The sequence below is a fragment of the Catharus ustulatus genome, chromosome 1 (genome assembly GCF_009819885.2).
Source record: "Catharus ustulatus isolate bCatUst1 chromosome 1, bCatUst1.pri.v2, whole genome shotgun sequence".
NCBI classification, from domain to species: Eukaryota; Metazoa; Chordata; class Aves; order Passeriformes; family Turdidae; genus Catharus; species Catharus ustulatus.
In genome coordinates this window covers 484,427-502,938 of record NC_046221.1, presented here as the reverse complement: position 1 = coordinate 502,938, position 18,512 = coordinate 484,427, and the positions used below count along the sequence as shown (strand labels likewise).

The 18,512-nt window shown below is 65.8% G+C and overlaps 2 protein-coding genes across 3 annotated transcripts in view; one reads left to right on the top strand and one right to left on the bottom strand.

The window, feature by feature from the left end:
• LOC116993928 (SREBF chaperone) overlaps positions 1-6,096 on the top strand; it is a 41,872-nt gene extending 35,776 nt beyond the window's left edge. For both annotated transcript variants that reach the window (XM_033055184.1, XM_033055175.1), the window contains exons 18-23: positions 425-510; positions 1,113-1,195; positions 1,883-2,049; positions 3,538-3,618; positions 4,166-4,372; positions 4,931-6,096. In XM_033055184.1, coding sequence (XP_032911075.1) covers positions 425-510; positions 1,113-1,195; positions 1,883-2,049; positions 3,538-3,618; positions 4,166-4,372; positions 4,931-5,176 — 870 coding nt within the window. In that variant the 3' untranslated portion in view covers positions 5,177-6,096. The remainder of the gene's footprint in view (positions 1-424; positions 511-1,112; positions 1,196-1,882; positions 2,050-3,537; positions 3,619-4,165; positions 4,373-4,930) is intronic.
• A 49-nt stretch (positions 6,097-6,145) lies between these two features.
• PTPN23 (protein tyrosine phosphatase non-receptor type 23) lies at positions 6,146-17,909 on the bottom strand. The gene is given in 26 exon segments (XM_033055161.2): positions 6,146-6,777; positions 6,853-6,966; positions 7,047-7,185; positions 7,268-7,372; positions 7,518-7,699; positions 7,820-8,838; positions 8,841-9,793; positions 9,949-10,128; positions 10,361-10,512; positions 10,598-10,752; positions 11,128-11,436; positions 11,756-11,901; positions 12,005-12,070; positions 12,191-12,305; positions 12,385-12,464; positions 12,711-12,769; positions 12,900-12,956; positions 13,152-13,199; positions 13,345-13,476; positions 13,816-13,896; positions 14,704-14,835; positions 15,372-15,421; positions 15,523-15,599; positions 16,603-16,730; positions 17,190-17,264; positions 17,762-17,909. Coding segments are annotated over 26 exon segments (5,169 nt in total). The 5' UTR covers positions 17,846-17,909; the 3' UTR covers positions 6,146-6,246.
• Positions 17,910-18,512: the final 603 nt, after the last annotated feature.

Below are 18,512 nucleotides of genomic sequence, written 5' to 3'. Positions count from 1 at the left end.
GACACAGCAATGTGTGGAGATGAGCAGGGACACAGCAATGTGTGGAGGTGAGGGACAGGGACACAGCAATGTGTGGAGGTGAGCAGGGACACAGCAATGTGTGGAGGTGAGGGATGGGGACACAGCAGTGTGTGGAGATGAGCAGGGACACAGCAGTGTGTGGAGATGAGCAGGGACACAGCAATGTGTGGAGATGAGGAACAGGGACACAGCAGTGTGTGGAGATGAGGGACAGGGACACAGCAATGTGTGCAGGTGAGGAGCAGGGGTGCAGTGATGGCAGGTGCAGGTGAGGATGGCAGGGTGCAGGTCACACAGCACAGGGAGCTGTGACCTGCTCAGGAGGCAGGAGCACAGCACACAGAGCTGTTGAGGATCCCAGGCCCCTGTGGGCAGTGTCCCTGCAGTGACCCCTCCTCCCCAGGTGTGGGATGCCATCGAGGGGACTCTCCGCAGCAGCAATGATGAAGGACAATCCGGCATCACCGCCCTCGTCTTCCTCAACAACAGGTAACAACTCCTTGTGCAGGTGCTGGGAGATCCCCAGCCCCAACCCCACAGCAGCAGAGGCTCAGCTGGGATGTCTCTACCCTAGAATCCGTGTCAGGGAACATCCTGAGCTGCAAGGATCATGGAGTCCAACCCCCAGACACCCGAACACCCCCAATCTGTACCTGAGAGCTTTGTCCAAACCTTCCTGGGCTCTGGCAGGGCTGCAGCTGTGACCATTCCCAGGGGAGCCCATTCAGTGCCAACCACCTTTTCCTGCTATCCAACCTCCTATCCAGCCTGAGCCTTCTGTGTATCCACCTCTCACCAGCTCTCCTGGCTCCAGGTCGGCTCCAGCAGTCACTTCAGCCCTCACTCCTGTCAGCAGCTGAATGTCCAGAGGGTCTCAGGGCTGGGACACCTTTGGGTCACTGCTGTTCCAGAGGCACTGCCACTGTCCAGTGCATTCAGGGCTGTGCCCAGTCCACTCGGGGCTATGTCCACTCTCCCAGCCCAGTTCCATGCAGCCTCCTCCCGGCAGCGGGTGGTCTGTGCTTGGCCCCGGGGGTGTCTGGGTTTGGGGCTCAGGGAGGGGCCTCTCCTCACCCCCATCTCTCCCTCAGGATTGTGGCTGCCCGGCTGAATGGCTCCTTGGATTTCTTCTCTCTGGAGACACACCAGTCCTTGAACCACCTGCAGTTCCGAGGTGAGCACGTGTGGGAATGTCAGTGCACTGTCCTGGGCTCCCTCCCTCCCCTCCTCACAGCTGAGTCTTCCTCACACCCACTTCAGCTTTGGTGGTAACTGCTCCAAAAGCAGCTGGAGCTGGGCCTAGCTGAGGGCTGCTGTGGGAGCTCCCTGTGCTGGGACACTGTCCCCATGCTGGGACATCATCCCCACGGCACAGGAGGCTGCCATGTGCTTCCAGGGCCAGCACTGCCCTTACCTCCTTGCACTTGTCACTCCTTTGTGTCACTTGTTCCCATCCTGGGAACAGCTACAGCACAGCCCAGACTGCCCCATGGGGTGACTGGTCACAGCACAGGGTTCCTTTGCTTCTGGAACAGAACAGAAGGGATGAGTGAGATGGATATCTGAATGGGGATGGGGAGGAATTCATCCCTAGGAGAGTGCTGAGGGACTGGGATGAATTTCCTGGAGGAGCTGTAGCCGCCCCATCCCTGGAAGTGTCCAAGGCCAGGTTGGAGGGGCTTGGAGCAGCCTGGCATAGCAGAAGGTGTCCCTGCCATGGCAGGATGGGCTTTAAGGTCCCTTCCATCCCAACCAGTCTGGGATCTTTGACCGTGTTGAGTCCCTCACTGCCCTGAAGTTTCCCCAGGTGCCCTGAGGCCCAGCATGCCGAGGTGCCCTCACCATGGCTGTGTCCCTGCAGGTGGCCCGGGCAGGAGCAGCCTGCCGCCGTCGCCGGAGCTGTGCCGCGGGGCCGCGGTGCGCTGCCAGCTCACACACAGCGTGGCCTGCGCCCACCACAAACCCATCACCGCGCTCAAGGCCGCCGCCGGCCGCCTGGTCACCGGCAGCCAGGACCACACCCTCAGGGTGAGAGGGGACAGGGACAGCTGCGCGGGAGGGGAGCTCTGGGACAGGGACAGCTCTGGGACAGGGACAGCTGCACGGGGAGGGGAGCGCTGGGACAGGGACAGCTCTGGGACAGGGACAGCTCTGGGACAGGGACAGCTCTGGGACAGGGACAGGTGCGCGGGAGGGGGGCTCTGGGACAGGGACAGCTCTGGGACAGGGACAGCTCTGGGACAGGGAGGGGAGCTCTGGGACAGGGACCAGCTCTGGGATGGGGACAGCTCTGGGACGGGGACAGGGACAGCTCTGGGACAGGGACAGGGACAGCTGCACGGGAGGGGGGAATCTGGGATAGGGACAGCTCTGGGATGGGGACAGCGCTGGGACAGGGACAGCTGCACGGGGAGGGGGGCTCTGGGACAGGGACAGTGCTGGGACAGGGACAGCGCTGGGACAGGGACAGCTGCACGGGGAGGGCAGCTCTGGGACAGGGACAGCTCTGGGACAGGGACAGCTCTGGGACAGGGACAGCGCTGGGACAGGGACAGCTGCACGGGGAGGGCAGCTCTGGGACAGGGACAGCTCTGGGAGCTGCGTGGGCTCTGCTCACCTGCTGGGTGTGGAAGGACAGAGCCTGGGGAGCCCAGCGTGGGACCCTCGTGCTTCAGGAATGGGTGACTGCAAAGAATGATGGAATCATTGAGGCTGGAAAAGCTCTTCAAGACTATCAAGTCCAACCAGTCCCCAGCACTGCCAAGGCCACCACTAACCCATGTCCCCATGTGCCACATCCACATGGCTTTTAAATCTCTCCAGGGATGGGGACTCCACCACTGCCCTGGGCAGCCCCTTCCAAAACCTGACCACCTTTTCCATGAAGGAGTTTTCTCAATATCCAACCTCAACCTCCCTCCCCTTCCTGGAGCAGAGCCTCCCTGTCCCCTCCTGGAAGGGAGTTGTGCAGAGCCACAAGTTCCCCTGAGCCTCCTTTTCTCCTTCTGAGCCCCTTCCCAGCTCCCTCAGCCCCTCCTGGGGCTCCAGCCCCTTCCCAGCTCCATTCCCTGGACAGCTCCAGCCCCTCCAGGGCTCTCCTGTTGGAGGGGCTGGAGCTGTCCCCCAGGATCTGAGGCCACTCAGCAGGGCCAGCACAGGGGGACAATCCCTGCCCTGGGCTGGGCCCACTGTGGTCTTGATACAATCCAGGTGCCATTGGCCTCTTGCCCACCTGGTCACATCCAGCAGCATCCCTGGGTCATTCCCAGCTCCTGTGTCCCCAGACTGGAGCTTTCCATGAGGTTGCTGTGACATACCTTGAGTGGCAGCTCCAGGTTCTGGGATGTCCCGTGTCCCCTTCCCTCCGCAGCCACTGCCCAGCCATGCCCTGGGCTACAGCACCCCGTGTCCCTGGCCCCGTGGGCGGGTCTGGCTGTGCCACAGTGGGGCCAGGAGGGATCTGTTGTGTGGTGGGGAGCTCAGGGGCACCGCCCTGACAGAGCCTCTGGTGCGCAGGTGTTCCGGCTGGAGGACTCGTGCTGCCTGTTCACCCTGCAGGGCCACTCGGGAGCCATCACAGCCGTGTACATCGACCAGGTACGGGGCAGCAGCTGGGCCTGAGCCCTCACCTGCTGTCACACTGAGCTACAGCTGAGCCCATCCCTGAGGTCACACCTCAGCCCACGCCTGCCCTCATCCCTGCTCCCATCCCTGGGCCAGGGGCTCAGCTGGGGGCACTCACCTGGGTCCCTCCATTCTCTCTGGCCGAGCCAGTTTTCCCCCAATTCACTGTGAGCTCAGCAGTCTCTTTCCCTGGAGACCTCTTGCTTCTGTGTCCTTTTGGAGGAGAGAATCCCTGTTCCTGCACTGCCAGGTGGGGCTGAGCAGGCCTGAAACAGGGCCTGAGCTCCCAGGAGGAGGAGTGGGAGTCCCAGTGTGCTCCCTAAGCCAACCTGTATCCCAGGTGCTCTCCCACCCATCTGAGTGAACCTGGGGCACCTGGGTCTGTTCCCCCCAGCCTGCTCAAGCCCAAGAGCAGGCAGGGAACCCCTGGGTTGGCAGTCCAGTGCTCGTGTGACCTCCTGCAGCCGGGAGTGCTGGTGGCACCGTGTCCCCTGCACTGACCGGCCCTGCTGTCCTGCAGACCATGGTGCTGGCCAGCGGGGGCCAGGACGGGGCCATCTGCCTGTGGGACGTGCTGACAGGCTCTCGTGTGAGCCACATGTTCGCCCACCGCGGGGACGTCACCTCGCTGACCTGCACCACGTCCTGCGTCATCAGCAGCGGCCTGGACGACGTCATCAGCATCTGGGACCGCAGCTCGGGCATCAAGCTCTACTCCATCCAGCAGGTGGGACTGGGGGAGCTGGGGAGGGGCAGCCAGGAGCCTGGGAGTGCTGGGGGTGGGAAACACTCGGAGACTGCAGAGTCCAGCCACCCCCCTGCGCTGCCAAGGCCACCACTGATGGTGTCCCCAGGTGCCACATCCACAGGGCTCTTCAATCCCCCCAGCAAAGGGAACTCCTCTGCTCGCTGGGCAGCCCCTTCCAAATTCCTGCTGGTGTCCAGTGTGAGCCTCCCCAGCACAGCCTGATGCTGTTCCCTTCTGTTCCTGTTCACTGTCCCCTCCTGTCAGGGATTTCTGCAGAGCCAGAGGTTCCCCCTGATCCCCCTTTTCTCCAGGCTGGGCCCCTTTCCCAGCTCCACCTCACACCCCCAGGGATCCCTCCTGGGTTTTCCAGGCCCCCACCAGACCCTGCAGACAGCTCTGCTGCGCTCAGGGGCTGAGGAGCCCCTATTCCAGCTCCCCACGGCTGGAAAAGCCTCCGTGTGCCTCGCCAGGCTCGGGAGAGGCGCAGGGCTCTGCCTGTCCCCAGCCGCGTCTCCAGCCCCCCGCGCTGTCCCGCAGGAGCTGGGCTGCGGCGCCAGCCTGGGCGTCATCTCCGACAACCTGCTGGTCACGGGCGGCCAGGGCTGCGTGTCCTTCTGGGACATCGGCTACGGGGACCTGCTCCAGACCGTCTACCTGGGCAAGAGCAACGAGTCGCAGCCGGCGCGGCAGATCCTGGTGCTGGAGAACGCCGCCATCGTCTGCAACTTCGGCAGCGAGCTCAGCCTGGTGTACGTGCCCTCGGTGCTGGAGAAGTTGGACTGAGCAGCAGCAGCAGCAGGAGGGGCCGGCGGGGCTGAGGCGGGCTCGGGGCCGTGCCGTGCCGGGCCGGGCCAGGGACAGGGCCAGGGCCGCCCGCCGGCTCCAGGGCTCCATCCGTGCCCGAGCGGGCTGGGGCCGCTCCTCTGCCGCTCCCCCCACTCCAGCATCTTCCGTGCGGCTTCGGGGACCCACGGGGGTGGGATAGGGGGGGACAGGGGTGGCTCCCTGGCTGAGCACCAGGTGTGGCTGTCCCAGCCCAGCACGGCCCCAGGGCACAGAGCAGCCCCCGGGTGGCAGCCGGGAGAGGGCCGGGACCGGGACCGGCCCCTGCTGGCCGTGGCTCGGCCCCCACGTGCCTTAGGGCCCGCCTACCCCGCCCGGGGCCGCAGCTGCCCCCACCCTATTTATTTATACGCTGTAAATAGTTATTTATTGGGGCGGGGGGCGCGGGGGCCCAGCCCCGGCACAGCTGCCCTGCCCGGCTCCCTCCTGCAGCAATAGCACCTTCCTCCACCTCCTCCTCCCCTTCCTCCTCCTCCCGCTGCGGGGCCAGAGGAGGCTTTTCTCAGGTTGGGAGCGGGCGGAGCCCTCGCCCCCCTCCTGCAGGCGCTGGGGAGGGGCCCACGGGACCGAGGTGCGCGGCCGGGGCTGTGGCAGCGGTAGGAGCCGGGGATGTGGCAGCAGTCGGGGCTGTCCCCGGCCCCCAGCCCGGCCCGGCTCCTCCCGGCCCCTCCCGCCCGCTCTTGACCCCCGGTGATTGTAGAGGCGGCGCCGGCCTGGGGCAGGGGGGACCCCCGGGACCCCGGCCCAGCCCCCCGGGTGGCCTTCGCCCAGCTGTACCTTTGTGCTGTACAGGGGACGCTTTTTGTACCGACCGTGTTTTATAACGTGTGCAGAACATCCATTAAACGGAACTAACCCGAGCCTGCCTCAGCCCCGACCCCCCGCTCCCGCAGCACCAGCGCCGGCCCAGCAGATAAACTCGCTTTATTTTAGTAGCAAAGAGCTGAAAAAGTCAGTTCTACCTGGAGTCAAATAAAGGGGGGCTGGGGGCCGGGCGGCCCCCGCCCCCCTCACGCCTTGTTGAGGGTCCAGAGCGGGTCGAGCATGCTGAGGGGGTCGTCGCTGGGCCGGGGTCCCCGGAGCCCCTCGCCCGGCTGTGCCTGCAGGAAGTTCTGCTTGTTCATGCGCTGCTTGCCCTTGAGGGACGCGTCCAGGCTGAAGGCCTCGGGCGTGAGCGAGGCCAGGAGCTCCAGCGAGGAGGAGGAGGAGGCCGGGGGGGCAGCGGGGGGCTCCGGCGGCCCCTCGGGGCTCTCTCCCCCCAGGTGGTTGCTGCTCTCGGTGTCACCCGAGGGCTCGGGGAGGGGGGGCTCCGGGGCACCAACACCATCCACGAGGCCATCAGGAATCACCGGTGGCACCTCGGGCTCCACGGGGTCGGGAGCGGGGCCGGGATCCGCCCCCCAGCCCTCCCCGGGCTCCGCGCTGGGCTCCGCGCTGGGCGCCCCCGGTTTGATGCTGAGCTTGGCGATGGTGGCCTGGATGGAGCTGATGGGAACGTCCCCCCCCAGCACCAGGTCCTGCGGGTCCTGCTGGAAGTAGAGCTGGGAGACAGCGGCCCCGTGAGCCCTGCGAGTGGCGGAGCTGCCCGGAGCCCCCCGACACCCCCCGACACCCACCTTGGGGGAGCTGCTGCTGGGGGGCTTGGCCAGCGCGGGGCCGCCCACGCCGTGCCGCAGCAGCACCTGCTCGGCGTGGAGCAGCACGGCCTCGAAGCAGAACTTGAGGTGCAGCTGCAGGGAGGGGACACGGTGAGGTCCGGAGGGTGAGGCCCGGGGGGTGCAGCCCCAGCCCCCCGCCCTGCAGCCCGTACCTTCTCCTGCAGCATGTGTTTGCGCTGCTGCCGCATGCGCCGCACCAGCTGCGCCAGGTCCGGGATGCCGTTCCCGGCCTCCACCTCCTGCACGGCCGCGTACAGCAGGCAGAAGGCGCCGGTGCGGCCCACGCCGGAGCTGCGGAGAGACCCCCGAGCGTGACAGACCCCGAGGTGGGGCAGCCCCTGTCCCCCGCCCCCAGCCCCCCGGCCCTGCTCACCTGCAGTGCACCACGACCGGGGTGTGCAGCGGGCGCTGGTGCAGGTAATGGCCGTGCACCTCCTGGATGAAGCGCAGCAGGCTCCCCTTGCTGTCGGGCAGGCCCCTGCGGGTGGGGGATACACACACTCACTGGGGGGGTCTGCACCCAGGACCCCTGGATGTCAGGGATACCCAAATATCCACCCCCGACTCCATGGTCCCAGAACCGCCCCCACAAAGGTCACGGTCCCCCCTGTCCCCCCACGTACAGCTCAGGCCAGGAGGTGAACTGCAGGTGGGCCACGGTGCGTTTGAGGCTCTGGTCCCGGTACTGCAGCGTCAGCATCCGCTCCACGTGCGTGGGGGTGACCCGCAGGCTGGTGAGCACCACGGTCAGGGGGCCCTGGGCCAGGGGCTGGCCCCGCTCCGACGGGAAGTACCGCAGCACCTTCTGCGGGACGGGCTGTCAGCACACCCGGCACCTCGGCTCCCGCAGGGCCCGGCGCCACCCGCCCACCGGGGCAGGATGGCCCTGCCGGCCCCGGGACCCCGCAGCCAGGGCAGGACGCACCTTGTCCAGCTCCTGCTCGGACACCAGCATGACGACCACCGACACCTTCTGCTCGTAGATCATGAGCCAGAAGTCGGCGGCGGTGCCGAGCAGCGGGGCCTGGGTGGCGATGAGCGCGGGGCAGTACGGGGACAGGTCCTCCACGCGGCTGGCGTTGATGTAGTCGTCCTTGCCCGAGCGCAGCACGACGCGGTTGCGGTCGTAGGGCATGATGTCCTGGTGCCGGTTCTTCATGGAGTAGCAGCGGGCGATGGCGATGGAGCGCTGCCGGGCATCGCGCTCCTGGGCCTCCTGCAGCTCCTTCCAGAGCGCGTCCAGCTCGGAGCCGCCGCCGGGCGCGGGCCGCTCCAGCCGCTCGGCCTGGGCTCGGAACCGCTCCAGCTCCGCCAGCAGCCGCCGGACGCGCTCGGGCTCCGCGTACGGGTCGGCCTCGATGAGCTGCACGGCCCGGGGCCGCTGCCCCTCCTGCGGGCCCGCCTTGGTGGGCTGCAGCAGCCCCCCGGGCGCGGCCGAGCCGCCGGGCTGGCTCTCGGGGCTGGAGGACAGCAGGTCTGCGGGGCAGGGGCTCTGCCGCGGGAACGGCGCGTCCCCGGAGCCCGGCGGGGGCAGCGCGGCGGGAGCCCGAGGAGCCGGGGGCTGCATGGGCAGCGCTGGGGACGGGGACGGGGCCGGGGACGGCACCAGCGGGCCCGGGACCACCACGGCACCCGGCAGGGGCCCGGGAGAAGGGGCCTGGCTGGGCGGGGCGGGCGCGGGGGGGCACAGGGCCATGGTCCCGGGGGGCAGCTGAGCGCTGGGGGGGGCCGGGCTGGGGCAGAAGGGCAGCGCCGAGGAGCCGGGGGGCACCGGCTGGAGCCCCCCCAGGGTCGGGGGGCCGCTCTGGACAGAGGTCCTGGGGAAGGGCACGGGCCCCGGGTGTGGGGCGAGGCCCGTGGGGGGCAGCTGGTCCTGCCCGGGGAGCTGGTAGAGCTGGGGGGGCAGCGGGGCCCCCGCCCCGGGGAAGGGCTGCGGGGGGAACTGGGCAGGGGCGGCCAGGGGCACTCGGGGGGCTGCGGGAAGGGCAGAGGGGCCTGGGCGCGGGCAGGGGGCAGGAAGGGACCCGGGGGGAACTGCTGGGGGCCCTGGGCGAAGGCGGGCGGGGGCTGTGCCGGGGGAAAGGGGGCCTGAGCCGGGGCCCCGAAGGGCTGAACCCCCCCCGCAGTGTAAGGGAACGGTGCCGGGGGCGCCCCCGGGCGCTGGGCGGGCAGGAAGGGGCCCGGGGGTCCCCGGGGGGGCACGGAGCAGCTGGAGATGGGGGCCTGCACGCTGTCCACCGTGGTGGTGGCCGGGCGCGTGCCCGGGGGCTCGTGGCCACCCGCCCCCGGCTGGGCAGCCCCGGGCGCGGCCCCGGGCACGGGCGGGCGGAGCGGGCCGGGGGCGGCCCCGGGCGGGCCCAGGCCGTAGGCGGGGGCGGGCAGGGGCCCGTGCTGGGGGGACGAGCGCGGGGGCGGCACGGCGGGGCCGCCCCCAAAGCCCGGCTGTGGCGGGGCGCGGATCAGGGCCGGGAAGAGCTGCGGGGCGGCGGAGCTGGGGCCGGGCCCGGCCGGGGCCGAGGGCTGCAGGAGCTGCCCCGGGACCGCCCCCGCGGGGGCAAAGGGGCCGGGCACGGCGGCGGGCCCGGGCAGGCGGTAGTGCCCCGGGAAGGGGGGTGCGGGGGCCAGCGGGGGCAGCGGAGCGCTGGCCACCCCCCCTGGCAGCATGTAGGGCTCGGGGGGCCGCAGCCCCCCGGCCAGGGCGGCCAGCGCCGGGGGCGGCAGCTGGCCCAGGGGCCCGGGCAGCAGCTCCGGGGGGAGGCTCCGCAGCTCCTCCGGCAAATCCGACAGCACCAGCGAGCCCAACTCGGCAGCCTCGGGGCCCCCGGCCTCATCCAGTGGCTTCTTCTGCAGGGGGGGTTTGGGGGCCGTGGGCCGGGGGGGCGGCTGCTTCTTCAGCTCCCTGGAGGGGGCAGGGGGCTCAGTATGGGGCCGGGTGCTGCCCCCTCCTCTGCCCCACGGGCACCAGGAGCCCTCCCCGAGCCCCCAGAGCACACCCACAGCCCCCAAAGGCCCTCCTCCCCGGGGGTCTCACCGGGTCCCTGCCCACCCACCCACCTCTCCAGCAGCTGCTGCCGGTGAGCCTCGCTGGCCTGGCACGCTGCCCGCGCCCGCTCCAGCAGCTTGGCCGCCTTCCCCTCCAGGTCCGTGTAGAAATCCTTCCCCTCCTGGGACTTCTTCATCAGGTCCTCATAGGCCTCGTAGGAGGCCACCAGGGTCTGCACGGTCGTGTTCCACCTGGGACAGGGCACAGAGGGGCTCAGAGGGATGCAGTGCCCGGTACAGGTGGGCACCCAGCTCCAGGCACCTGTGGGACGCTCCAGTTCCACTGGGATGGGCACAAGGACAGGATAAACACCAAGCCCCAGCAGTGGAGCAGGACAGAAGGCGGTGGTGTCCCCACCCTGTCCCAGGGGGTGAGGGCTGTTCCTGGCACTGAGCCCCCCCAGGGCACTGGGCCCTCACTCACTTGTGCTCCACCTCGGCCAGGGCCTTGCGCACGGCCGCGTATTTGACGTTGGCATCGGTCAGGGCCTTGAGCACGTTCTCCTGGGCAGCCAGGTTCTGCTCCAGGTACACCTTGAGCTGGTCGTACTTCTTGAGCTGCTCCTCAAAGAGCTTCTGCAGGGACACAGGAACAGAGAGCTCCAGGGGGCTCTGGGCCAGGGCGGTCCCTGGCTGGACACGGGGCTGTCCCCAGCCCCACCTTCATCTCGGAGCGGTCCGTGGTGACCAGCGAGGTGGTGATGTCGTCCTTCTGGATCATCTCCCGCAGCTGCTGCTCCAGGGACATGCGCTGGTCCCGCATCTCCTGCACCTTGGCCAGGATGCGCTTCAGGTTCTGCAGCACCTGTTTGTCATCTGCGGGTGGGGCGGGGTCAGGGGCGGCCCCGAGGGACCCCGCGGGGTGGGACCTGCGGAGCCAGGCCTTGCCTGGGACACTCTGTCCCCTTTGTCCCCAAACAGGGGATACTGCACGATCCCTGGGGACAATCCCCACCCCACTGACACCAGTGTCAGCACCAGGTGACACACGGGGACCCTCAGGGCGACACAAGGGACACAGCCCTGCCTAACCCAGCCCGGGGGGGCACAGCCCTCCCCTGGGGGCACACGAGGGACACAGCCCTGCCTAACCCAGCCTGGGGGCACTGCCATCCCCTGGGGGGACACGAGGGGTACAGCCCTGCCTCCCCAGCCCAGGGGGACACTCACAGCCCCCAGGCCAGCACTCACCTTCGGAGAGGCTGGGGGTGGGCAGTGCAGCCCGGACCTGCTCCAGGGGGCTGCCCAGCAGGCGCAGGTTGCCCAGGTGCAGGTTCATGGCGCGGTGCAGCTCCGTGTTGGTGAAACTCGCCTTCTCGTGCAGCTCCAGGTACTTGGAGCACTCCTTGCTCACCTCGGCCAGCCCCGGGGGGGACCCTGGTGCGGGCGGGACCCGCCCCAGCAGCTCCTGCAGCTTCCGCTCCTGCGCCTCGTCCTCCTCCAGCAGGTCCCGGATCTCCTTCAGCGACGCCTCCACGTCGGTGAAGACCCCCGAGAGCACTGGGGGGACACGGGGGGCTGGTGGGGGTGGGGGCACCTCCTGCCTGCTCCAGGGCTGAGCCCAGCTGTGGGCAGCCCCAGCTTGGGATGCTGAGCCCCTGGGCACCACGCCCTTGGGGTCAGCCCCGCTCCCATCCAACAGGGAAAATGCTCTGGGACTCAGGAATTTGTGCCAGTGCAGAACCAGCCATCGGTGAGAACATTCCCAACACCTTGGGCACAGAGTGATGCCAGCCCCCAGCCCCCATCCAGGCCCCCCAGCCCCAGGCAGGGAGCAGGGCCAGCCCCCAGCCCCCATCCAGGCCCCCCAGCCCCTCACCCTGCATGGACTGGACGAGGTTGCGGACGGTGTCGGGGCGCACGCTGAGCGCGGCGCATTTCTCCATCAGCACGGGAGGGATGTGGTTGTACATGTCCAGGTTGTCCACGGTCTCGGGGTCCAGCTGCATGGAGTCCATGAACTGGCTGTGGGACACAGAGGGGCCCCTGAGGGGTGGCAGTGTCCCCCCAGCAGAGGCTCGGGAGCAGCAGGGCCCCGTGGGGCAGAAGGGCCGGGCCCCTCACGTACTCCAGCACTTCGTTCTTGGCTTCGATCTTGGCCATCACATCCCGCAGCAGCTTGGCCTTTTCCTCGCTGGGACAGGACAGAACAGAACATTCCATGGGTGCAGGGAAACACCCCCCAGGCTGCACACCCCCAGCTCCACCCATCCCATTATCCCACTATCCCCCCCTGTCCCGAGCCCGGGCACACCTGTACAGGGACGAGGCCTCGTGGGCAGCCATGGGCACCAGCTTGGCGAAGATGTCCGGGCCGGTGACCGCAGGGTCCGTGGGGTTGACGGGCAGAGCCTTCACCAAGGGGGCACCTGAGGGACACAGCCCGGGCTGGCACCACTCCAGATCAATGCCAGCAGCCCCTGCCCCCCTGTCCCCAGGCCCCCTGACCTTTGACAGACTGCAGAGTGTCCAGTGCAGGCACGGCCTCGTGGTAGATGAAGTCATTGTCCTTTTTGGCTGAATTGTACCTGGGGGTGGGAAGGGATGCTGGGAGAGGAGCAGCAGGTGCCATTCCCAGCTCCCTGAGCTTGCTCCCACAGGCTCAGCCCCCCTGATTGCTCCAGCAATCCCCACAGCAGCCATCCATTCCATCCAGCAGGGCTGGGGCAGTGCTGGGCTCTGCCCGTCAGGACATCGGGAATGTCCCCAGGCTCCCTGTGCACCAACATTCCCAGCCCCTGGAACAGGATGGACACACCCTGAGACAGACTCACTTGCCACCGATGACATCCATGGTGAACCTCAGAGCTTCCTGCACGGTTTCAGGTTGGCCCTGTGGGAGTGAGAGCGGGGATCGCTGTCTGAGTGCCCCTGGAGCGGCCGAGCCTGACCCCGACCCAGGGCGGCTCCTGGGGCCAGCTGGGGAGGGCAGCCCCAGCCCCAGCCCCAGGGCAGGAACTCGCCTTTGCCAGCTTGATGGCTTCGTTGAGCTTGTCCAGGGCGCTCTGGAAGTAGATGACCTGCGGGGAGCAGGAACTGGGGTCAGCACTGAGGCCCTGTCCTGGCCCTGGCTGCACTGGGACACCAGGCAGAGCTTCCCCAGAGCACCCAGGCCCTGGCAGGACAGGGGCCATGGCTCTGGACACACAACCCCCTTGCCAGGACCATGATCAGAGGCTGGAGCACAGGCAATGGGCTGACACAGCCCCACTCACCCTTTCCCCAAACTTCTGCTGCTCCTCGGCCTGTTTCCCCATGTGCAGCTGGAAGAGAACTGGGATCAGAGCTCTGTAACTCCAGGGAGAGCTTTGAGAGGGGGAGGAACGCCCCAGGGAGGAGCTGGCAGCAGCACCCTGAGGGGGGATGGGAGCACAGGCAGAGCCCCCAGCCCCAGCTCCCCCCACTCACATGGGCCACAGCAGCGAAATAATAGATTTTCATTTGAACCAGCTTCTTCCAGTCCTTCTGGATCTTGCCCAGCAGGGAGGCTGTCTCCGAGTTCTCCAGTGCCCGGCAGGCCTCCTTGTAGTAATCCACCACCTGTGCAGAGGGACAGGCCCAGAATTCCAGATCCCAGGGGAACCAGGGAGGGGCAATGAGCAGCCCAAGGACTCAGATCACCCGGAGAAATGGTTGGGGGAACTCAGGGATGTGCCTGGGACCAGAGACCGTGACTGCCACCAGCCCAGGCTGCTCCCAGGGATCCAGGGGCAGCCACAGCTGCTCTGGGGAATCCATTCCAGTCCCTCACCCCCCTCACAGCCAGGAATTCCTTCCCAGTGCTCCCCCCATCTCCTGACGTGCCCAAAGCCCCTCTGCAGCTCCTGATCCCCGAGCAGTGGGAGCAGGGCCGTGCTGGGAGCAGCTCCTGGAGCTCACCTGGGCGCTGATCCGGGCCACCAGGAAGCTCTTCCTGTTGTCCAGCATGGATTTCTCCAGGAGGCACTCCTGAGCCTGGCCCTGCAGGGACAGCAGAGCAATGCTCAGTGTCCCCAGCCCTGTCCCCAGGGGTGCAGGTGGCACGGGCAGTGCCAGCCCTGAGGCTGCTTGGAGAGCCCAGCAATGGATGTTGGAACCTGCTCACTCAGAATTTCTGACTTGCTGTGCTAACAGGAACTAACCCCCAAGAAAACATTGCATTTGACCTGAAGACGTACAAAAGCTTTCCAAAATTGAATAATAAAACTGAGATTATGAGCGTGTAGATTGAACAAAAGTATGTAATATCACATGGTAAAAAACTTAAACTTTAAAGTTTCAAAATATAATAATATATAAAAAACAAGACAAAAGTTTTAGAACAAAAACCAGTCCTTCTTCACCTTCTTCTTTGAGTCTATTATATAATTAAATAAAAAAGGTCTATTATATAATTAAATAAAAAAGTCCACATTGCAAACCACAGGTGATTATTTATTAAGTTAAAAGTAAAAATAATTTAAGTGTCATTTCTTTATTAAAAGGTTTATCCTTAAAAAACTTGTTGAAAAAGATAAAACACAGTTTTTAGTTTAAGCACTGTAAACTCGCTGTTTGTGAAACTGTAGCATAAATAAAAACCAATAAACATCTAAATCCAAAGAAAAAATACCATCTCACACATTTAATCCCAACTCTAACAAAAAACCCCACAAACCTGAGCCTTCCCTGGTCCTCCAGTGCCTCCCAGAACCTCCTGACCCCACAAAGACCCCCCAGGAACACCGACCCCACAGCCAGGCTGCGGTGTCCCAGTGCCCCCAGTGCTCCCAGTGCCCCCAGTCCTACCAGCATGAGGTTGATGTTGAGGCTGAGGATCTGGTGGCTCATGTCCACGCTGTAGGAGTGGGGGAAGTGATCCCGCAGGTAGGTGAAGGCACCAGCAGCACACTGGAAGTGGGTGCAGGAAACCTTCATGCCCTGAGGGGATGGAATTGTTGGGCTTGGAAAAGCCTTCCCAGACCACCAAGGCCACCAGGGACCGTGTCCCCAACCCCCACATCCCCAGGGCTGCTAAATCCCACAGGGATGGGCACCCCACACTGGGCAGCCTTTTTGGGGAAGGAATTTTCCCAGTATCCCACCTGACCCTTCCCTGGGCCAGCCTGAGGCCGTTCCCTCTCCTCCTGTCCCTGTTCCCTGGGAACAGAGCCCTGTCCCTCCCTGGCTGTCCCCTCTCCTCCTGTCCCTGTTCCCTGGGAGCAGAGCCTGTCCCTCCCTGGCTGTCCCCTCTCCTCCTGTCCCTGTTCCCTGGAGCAGAGCCTGTCCCTCCCTGGCTGTCCCCTCCTGGTTTTCCACCCCCTCCCCAGCTCTGCTCTCGTCTCCAGGCACGCTGCAGCCCCTCCATGCCCTGCACCTGCACACCCCAGATCCCAGGGGACAGTGCCAGCACAGGGACAGCCCCTGTCCCCTCCAGGTGCCACCTGTGCCCCGAGCTGGCACTGCAGGGCCCTCACCTCCTCCGACACGCGCTTGTCCATGGCTCCCAGCATGGAATGCAGAGCTCCTGTGGGGACAGGCAGGGCTCAGCGGGGCAGGGACCCCCCAGAGCCCCCGGGAATGGGGGTTTGCACCAGGGAGCCCCAGACCTGCGGGAACCCAGCTCACCCAGGTTGTAGAGGACACAGGCCTGCTCGTACTTGATGTCCTCGTGTGTCACCGCCTTGCCCGAGAAGATCTCGGTCCTGGGGGAAGGGAGCAACCAGGGATTCCCCAGGAGGAGGAATTATGGGGAGCCTTCCCCAGGGGTCCCTGGAACCTCCCTGTGCAGGACCCCATTCCCCAAAGGTCTCCTGGGATCCCCCTGTGCCACCCCAAGCAGGACCACGTTCCCAGGGGTTCCTGGAGCAGCCCCTCCCCAGGGAATGGCCATGGCCATGTCCTGACTGGCTCAGTCCGTCATCCCAGATCTCCATATCCCAGTCCCTCATCCTAGATCCCAGATATCTATCCCAGGATCTCCATATCCCAGTTCCCATCCCAGTCCCCATCCCACATCCCAGATATCCATCCCAGGATCTCCATATCCCAGTTCCCATCCCAGTCCCCATCCCACATTCCAGATATCCATCCCAGATCTCCATATCCCAGTCCCCATCCCAGTCCCCCATCCCACATCCCAGTCCCCATCCCAGATCTCCACATCCCAGTCCCCATCCCAGTCCCTCATCCCACATCCCAGGTATCCATCCCAGTCCCCATCCCAGTCCCTCATCCCACATCCCATATTTCCATCCCAGATCTCCATATCCCAGTCCCCATCCCAGTTCCCCATCCCACATCCCAGATTTCCATCCCAGGATCTCCATATCCCAGTCTCCATCCCAGATTTCCACATCCCAGTTCCCCATCCCTCATTCCAGATTTCCATCCCAGATACCCATCCCAGGATCTCCATATCCCAGATTTCCATCCCAGATCTCCATATCCCAGCCCCCCATCCCACATTCCAGATCTCCATATCCCAGTCCCTCATCCCACATCCCAGATTTCCATCCCAGTCCCCATCCCAGGATCTCCATATCCCAGTCCCCATCCCACATCCCAGATTTCCATCCCAGATCTCCATATCCCAGATCCCCATCCCACATCCCAGACTCTCACCCCAGGATCTCCATATCCCACATCCCCATCCCACATCCCATATTTCCACCCCTACCCCACCCCAGCCCGTCCCCCAGCCCTCACCAGGTGACGGGCACGGCCGCGTCCTGCCCCTGGCCCATGGGGATGCGGCTCTGCAGGAAGTGCAGCTGCCCCAGGTACTTGCGCAAGGTGCTGCAGCCCTCGAAGTCCCTGGGGACGCTGACGGCGCTCTGCAGGGGCAGGAGGAGGAGGGAGGGCAGGGAGAGGCTCTGGGGACAGGAGCCTGGAGCCAGCTCCGTCCCGATGGGTGAGCCTGGCTCCTGGAAAGCCTCAGGAGCGGGTGGAATCTCCCAAAACCAACCCCAGGGAGCCAGAGGGGCCGGGAGGGGGAAATGCTGCCAGGATTTGGGTGTCCCGGCACACCGGGAGAGGACAGAACAGCAGCTGGGAAGGTTTCCTGCCCCCCTATTTCAGAAACCCCAGCGCTGGCCTGGGGCTGTCTGGGCCCCCCAGGCTTTGGGGACCCTGGGGCCAGCCCAGGAGTTGTCCCGGCTCCCCACACCCATCTGACGGGATCACCCAAAGGCTGCTCCGGGGGACACGGGGCACGGGGAGGAGCACCCCCGGCCCGGGGGTTCGGCAGGGCCAGCCCAGAGCCCCCAGGGCGGCTCCCGGAGCCCACCCCTCACCTGCCGGAGCAGCTCCAGCTTCCGCAGCTCCTCGTTGTAGCTCTCCGGGTTCTCCCCATAGTTCTTCAGCACAAACTGGGGAAGGGCACAGGGTGAGGGGCGGAGAGGCGGGTGGGGAGGGGGACAAACAGGGAGGAGTTCCACGGGCAGGTAGATGGGAGCAGGGAATGGGATCGGGGAGTGGCTGAGGTCGGAACAGGGACATCCCCCCGGCCCCAAGGTGCGGCCTGATGGGGACACTGCCCGTGCCCCCCAAACATCGCCTGGGGAGCGACACAAGCGCCGGGGAGCCCCCGAGCCTCGCCATCCGTGAAGGCCGGGGCGGGCAGCGCCGGGCAGGGGTGGAGCTTGTTTACAATTAATGAAGTGACTAATTAACCGAGCCCCGCGGGGGTGGCAGCCACACGGCGTCAGCTCCGGGAAGGGGGGTCCGGCCCTCATCCCCTCCCCGTCCTGATCCAAAGCCCCAGCTCCAACTCCCCACGGACCCCTCGAGCATCCCGGCCGCCATCCCAGGGCGCCCAGACCCTCCCGCCTGCCTGCCCACCCCGAGCGCCCCTCCCCGGCCCCACCTTCTTGACGGCGGCGTTGAAGGCGAACTCCCCGGCCTCCTTGAGGTCGAGCCAGATCATGGGCATGCGGGGCACGGCCTCCATCCCGGCCCGGCCCGATCCCGGTCCCGATCCCGGCACGGCCCGGCCCGATCCCGGCACGGCCCGGCCCGCCGGAACCGCGCGCGGGGGCTCACGGGACACCGAGTCCGCGCGACACTTCCGGCTCCGTTCCCATGGCGACGCCCCGCCCCTCGCGCCCGTTCCCATGACGACGCCTCACCCCATAAGAAGAGGTGATTACGTGGCCACGCCCACTCGAGGGCGGGACAAGCGCTGTTGCCATGGGGACGCCTCGCCCTCTGATTGGAGGAGACGGCTGTTGGTATGCGAAGCCCCGCCCCCGAAGCGGTTGCCAAGGCAACCGGCCCTTCCCGCGCCAGCCCCAGCCTTTCAAGGCCTCACCTATTGGGGTGCCAGTAATTAATTACCATTAATTAGCCATTTCCTCACCTCCCGCGGCCCCCCCAGGGCCGTGTAGTGCCTTTAGGGCTCCAGAATGGCCCGGTGGTCTCAGGGATGCCTCGTTGTCCCCCCACGGCTGTTCCAAGAACATGAATCAATCAGAGTAGTGATTGCCTTAAGTTTTAGCTTTTGTATTTTCCAGGCTCTGTACTGCATTAGTGTAACTCTGAATTTGATATAAAGCGTTACAAGTTCTCCTCACAGCTCAGTCAGACAAAACAATCCTTTTCCAGCCCCAGAACCAAGG